The following is a 6373-nucleotide window of genomic DNA, read 5'->3' as shown; positions in this document are numbered from 1 at the left end:
GCTAAGATTTCATGTCTTGGCGACCAATATGCACTATGTTTGTTTCCCGCGGGGTCGTTAATGTTACCATAGACGAAAATATATAAATCTTATATAAAACAATAAAGATTTAAGAAATGTTAGGAGATTCATGTCACCCAGCTCTATGTTGTCTACATCAGTGCCTGAAACTAATAGTCCATTAGAGCCCTAACAAAATAATCTACCAATGCATTATTCTATTACGCTTTCTAACAATATTTTATGGTGATGATTGTAATTACTGATACTATAGGGACCTTAATGTTATTTTAACATAATTCAGGGGTGTAGTTGTAATTTACCGTTTTTACTATTATTCGGGTCCATTTTAAATCATTGGTTTGTAATGCGAAATACAAATTTATTTGATGCTACACCCGGTGAAATACGAAATACAACGGGTGATTATTAACCATTGATCTGCACATAATCACGTACACAATCATGTGTATGTATATATGCTTAGATGAAAGTTATTTCATCACTTAAAAATCACCCGATGTATTTTATCGAATATAGCATCTGAATGACTGCAAAATACATACTATTACTACACAATTCGATTAGCTCATTCGCATTGACAAATCAATCATAATCTCAAATCAAATACTTTCATAGTTGATTATTGATAGCTAGTATTCATAAATTATATATCTAAAATCCATTGGTTGATGATGAAATAAACTTTATATTATTGATTGACGTACCAAGAAAAATGACATATTCCTCAAATCAACACTATTTTCCCAAAGTAACCAATCAAAAGCAAAACAAATGAAAATAGAACTCTAGTAATAAATAGAACAATTTGCATGACCCTCCAACCAATCTTGAATAGCAAATTAAATAATGGCCCATCTTACTATAATTAATATTTCCATCACCTTTCACTTTACACCTTCCAAACTCATTTCTCCCCATCTCTATTTAAATACACACTTTTCCATGCATTTTTTTCTTCCCAAACAAATTTAAAAAAAAATGTGGCAAAATATTGATCAAACTTGTACCTCAAGCAATGGTTCTTCATTAGAAGAAGCAAGTAATTGTAACAATAATTTCCTATACTCCAATCCCACCTTCCCTTCAATCCCTTCTATCGAATCGCCGCCAACGCCGCCACACGTCCTCCGCGCCAACCACCAATGCGTGGCGACCATCTCCGGCCAAACCCCCTACACCTCCTCCCTAGCCCTCTTCGGAAAATTATTGTTTGCCGGCTCGGCCGACAAGGAAATCCGACTATTGAATCTCGATCTTATAATAAATCCCATATCGAATTTTGAAAATTCGAATACTCATAATTATTATACGGTAATGTCCGGAAAAGGTGCAATTAAAGCAATTGTGGTTTCGTCTGACCAAAAACTCGTCACCGCGCATCAAGACCACAAAATCCGAGTGTGGAAAATCATCGCCCGCGACAAAAAAATCGAACACTTGGCCACACTACCAACACTTACCGACCGTGCAATAAAAGTCTTGACTCCGAAAAACCACGTTAAAGTGAGGAGGCACAAGAAACTCACGTGGGTCCACCACGCCGACGCAATTTCGTCGCTAAAATTATCCGCCGACGGATCTCTCCTCTACTCCGCCTCGTGGGATCGGACGGTCAAGATCTGGCGTACCTCCGATTTCAAATGCATGGAGTCGATATCCGACGCGCACGATGACGCGATCAATGCAGTCGCGGTGTCGTACGACGGGCGCATCTACACCGGATCATCCGACAAGAAAATCAAAGTGTGGAGGAAGCAACTAAACGAAAAAACACATTCTTTAATCGACACATTGGAGAAACACACTTCCGGGATTAACGCATTGGCTTTAAGTGCCGATGGGGAGGTTTTGTACTCGGGGGCATCCGATAGGTCGATACTCGTCTGGATGAACGAAGGGGGCCAAATGGGGGTGGTGGGGGAGCTTAGGGGCCACAAAAAGTCGATATTGTGTTTGGCGATTGTGTCGGATTTGGTGTGCAGCGGTTCGGCGGATAAAACCGTTAGGGTTTGGAGAGGTGTGGGGAGCTTGTACAGCTGCTTAGCGGTTCTTGATTTGCATAAAGGGCCTGTTAAGTGTATTAGTGTGGGGATTGATGAATGTAATTCTAATCCATCTGATGTGGGATTAAGTTATCTTGTGTGCAGTGCTAGCCTTGATTGTGATATCAAGGTTTGGAGGATTGTTAATCCCACTATTTGAGTGTAATTTTAAGTTTTTTTTAGTAGGAAAAGCACTTTTGTAATCCTCTCTCTCTCTCTCAGAAGTGGTTTCCAAATTGGAAAAGGAAGGTAGCCAACTAACTATAAATTATCAACCCAAACAACTTAATTAGAATAAACAAATCTAAAATAATAGAAAGCACCAATAGGCAATAATTAAATGAATGTTTTATGTACTCATCATTAATCATAAAGTAAAGTATGAACCTTTTAAATGAATAGTGCAAGATTTGCTGATATGAGCCATTCACACAGAGTGTAAAGAAACTACATCAGAAAAAAGTTGTTGATTACAATACAATGTTTTTAGTAAAAATAAATAAATAAAGGAACATACAAATGCAAGTTGTACTAATAATGGAATGCAGATTTTAGCTAGGATTAATCTTTTTTCAAAAGCCATAGATGAAATGGGGTTGATGGACTATACTTTATGCATACTTTAATTTATGGGACAATTTGCTAAACATCTCTGGACGCAATGATACTCTTTCAAATCGAGACAAACCAACTTTTGAAATTTGCTAAAAGCCTTTTATTCTTCACACTTATCGTTCTCCGTCAAATTCCTTTCAATCCGGCTACACTCGTTAAATCTGCTCCAAACTTGCTCTCCGACGATACCATCATCAAAGCTTTGTCACACAACCACACACACTCTTACATAACCCACTCCACGTAGTTCTCTCTTTTTCTCCTTCTCACGTCTCTAGAGAAATAGATGAGATGGAGGACAGATCTCTCTCTATATGTCCTCCCTCTCACCTATTTCTCTCCTATCTCTCCCACAAATTATAAATTTAACATCATAATGCAAATTATAATTTTTAACAGCATAATGCAAATTATAAAAAAAAGACTATTTATAAATAAGCCCATCAAATGGTACTTATTCATAAAGAGATTCAGACAATAATTCGTTTATAAAAAAGTCCACACATGGTCCAAATTTTAGAAAAAAGACTAAAATTGTCCCTCATACTTTAATATGCTCCAATTTCATCATTTAATTTAATCTAACCTCAATTTGATCCCAAATTTCACAAATTATTCAATTTTGACCCAAAACACATTTTTATTGACAATTTCGTCCGTCACCGCCGGTCTCCGGCGTTGACTTTTTTTTTTTTTTTTGATTTTTCCGCCACCGGTTTCCGGTGTTGACTTTTTCGATTTTTTTTTCTTTCATTCTGTAACATCTTTTTTTTCCCGTTTAAACATCAATATTGCCGTGATTGACAGTAATATTAACTATATTACTGTTAAACACAGTAAAATTAACTATACTACAGTTTAACACAGTAATATTGCTATATTAATCTCTAGCACAATAATATTAACAGAACAAAACTCATTATTATTGTGTAATTGAGTAATATTAGTATGTTGACCATTCAATAAATGTAAACATAATAAAAAGCCAAAATAATTAATATTACTGTGAGTGATAGTAATATTACTATAACAACAGTAACATTACCGTCAACCACAGTAATATTACAATAACAAACAATAATATTATTACGTTAGTACGTGAATAACTCATACAAAACAAAAAAACTCAAACAAAATAATAATATTGATGTTGTTGACAGTAATATTACTATAACAACAGTAATATTACCGTCCACCATAATAATATTATTGTGTTTACAGTAATATTACAATAATAGACAGTAATATTATTACGTTACTCCGTGAATAACTCAAATAAAACAAAAAAAAAATCCAAAGAAAATAATAATATACATGTGGTTGACAGTAATATTATTGTGTTTACAGTTATTTTACTGTAAAAAGAAAATAATAAAATTAGGTTAATTTACTGTCAACGGCAGTACAATTACGTTAATGTACTGTCAGTGACAGTATAATTACGTTAATTTACTGTCAATGACAGTATAATTACAGTTAATGACAACACAATTACGGTCAACGTTAAGCGGCGGACGTGAAAAAAAACACTAATAAACACTAAAAAAAAGTCAACGCTGGAATTCGGCGGCGGAAAAAAACAGACTTGAAAAAAAAAGTCAACGCCGGAATCCGACAGCAAAAAAAAAATTTGAAAAAAAAAAGTCAAAATTGGATTTTGTGGTCAAAATTGATTAAATTGGGGTTACAATTAAGAATTGGGTATAAAGGGTTGGGGGTAATTTTATCCTATAGATAAATTTTTCCTTTATTTATAATAAATATTAAAGGGATGAGCTTATTGGTGAAAGAGATATAGCCACTAAACCTAAAATAATAAAGATAATTGGTTAGAGACTTATGCACAAAAACCCCTATAAAGAAAGGGTATACATAAGCAAGTTGTATTAATAATGCAATCAAATTTTAGGGCAAATATTAGGGCAAATATAATTGTATATGTGACCATATAATCAAAGGTTCCACAAATATTGTGTACATGTCTTGTCATTAAATGTTTAGCACATGTTACACTTGATGAATTTTATCGAATAGCATCAAAGAAAATAATACAACTTCAATGAAAAGAAGTGTCCACATTTATTTTAGATGTGCAAATTTGTATATATCCAATATTGTAGAAAAGATAGTTTTGTGCACATAAATTTGTATACCAAATTGTTATCATATGTATATATTAAATTTGAATTGGTTGGAAGGAATTGAGTACGAAAGGAGTTTTTCTCGACAGTGTAGAGTAAACAAATGCCTCGTAGTTTTTTGGATTGATGGCAATGCCGTCATTTGCCTCTATCACCAACTTCAAATTCCAGCCGCTCACTATTTGTATTTTTCCGCGAACCAAACGTACGAAATGCAAGTTTGTATGAGCCCTCTTATTATGCGTCTTCAATGCAAATTTTGCTGCACTCACAAACTCGGGATCTTTTAGGTTCTTGATCGGAGACCAACCACCGACCACAACAACATCATGCTTGTAACCGTGAATCGGAGCTATCAAAATAGAGAGTATTAATACAACTAGAAGCAACATACATTTGTTTGCCATTTTATTTCGGTAATTTGTGAGACATAAACTCTATTATTTATACAAGTAAAAAAAATAAATTAAAATAAAATAGCTATTTAATATAAATATCTTGAAAATTAGCCACATAATAATAAATTCGTATTTATCTCCTAAGCCAAAAGTTTTTGAACATTTGGTATAATACATAGGTGTCATGCACATGAAGTGGACTTTTGTGTACAATTATGATAAAGTTTGTTATTAGAAAAGTGGGATCGGACGGCCAAGATCTAGCGGACCTCCGATTTCAAATGCATGGAGTCGATATCCCACGCGCACGATGACGCGATCAACGCAGTCGCGGTGTCGTACGACGGGCGCATCTACACCGGATCATCGGACAAGAAAATCAAAGTGTGGAGGAAGCAACTAAACGAAAAAACGCATTCTTTAATCGACACATTGGAGAAACATACTTCCGGGGTTAACGCATTGGCTTTAAGTGTAGACGGGGAGGTCTTGCACTCGGGGCATCCGATAGGTCTTCTCTCTCTCTCTCTCTCTCTCTCTCTCCCAAGAAGTGGTTTCCAAATTGGAAAAGGAAGGTGGCCTGGCCAACTAACTATAAATTATCAACCCAAACACCTAATGTTTTATGTAATCATTAATCATAAAGTAAAAGTATGAACCTTTTAAATGAATAGTGCAAGATTTTCTTATAAAGTAGAGATGAGCCATTTATACAGTGTGTAAAGATATGATTTGGAATACCCAAATAAACCACCAATAAAGAAAAGTAATTGATTACAATACAATTGTTTTAGTAAAAAATAAATAATAAATAAAGGAACATACTTTATACATACTTTATATATTATGCTCACTTTACAAAGTATTTAATTAAGGCTGAGGAATTCAGTAAGAAGATTGAAAGAAAGGTAAATTACGAGAAAGCCCCTGAACTTAGGTCAATTTACAAAAAAAACCTACACTATCGATAATTATAAAAAAACCCCATAATATTTTTGTCGTATTACATTGCCCCCCGTCAAATTTGATGGGAATCTTTTTGATTCCATAAAATATTCTAAAAATACCAATTATACCCTCATGGGGTAGGTGTAAAAATATTATTTCACGAGGGGGTGATGGTACTTTACTTAATTATGAAATATGGCTATGT

The 6373-nt window shown here is 34.3% G+C and overlaps 1 protein-coding gene across 1 annotated transcript; it reads left to right on the top strand.

Annotated features, from left to right (window-relative positions):
• Positions 1-849: 849 nt before the first annotated feature.
• On the top strand, positions 850-2310 carry LOC105952160 (Transducin/WD40 repeat-like superfamily protein). The gene has a single exon (XM_012975676.2). The coding sequence runs from the start codon at positions 1003-1005 to the stop codon at positions 2224-2226; it is 1224 nt and encodes a 407-aa protein (XP_012831130.2). The 5' UTR covers positions 850-1002; the 3' UTR covers positions 2227-2310.
• Positions 2311-6373: the final 4063 nt, after the last annotated feature.

This window comes from Erythranthe guttata, chromosome 9, assembly GCF_056151865.1.
Source record: "Erythranthe guttata isolate IM_541 chromosome 9, IM_541, whole genome shotgun sequence".
Taxonomy (NCBI): Eukaryota; Viridiplantae; Streptophyta; class Magnoliopsida; order Lamiales; family Phrymaceae; genus Erythranthe; species Erythranthe guttata.
The sequence above is the reverse complement of the archived record's forward strand: the minus strand, read 5'-3'. Positions and strand labels throughout refer to the sequence as shown.

Bases quoted from the DNA above. Each gene is read 5' to 3' on its own strand.
- LOC105952160 (XM_012975676.2), top strand. From the start codon at position 1,003: ATGTGGCAAAATATTGATCAAACTTGTACCTCAAGCAATGGTTCTTCA.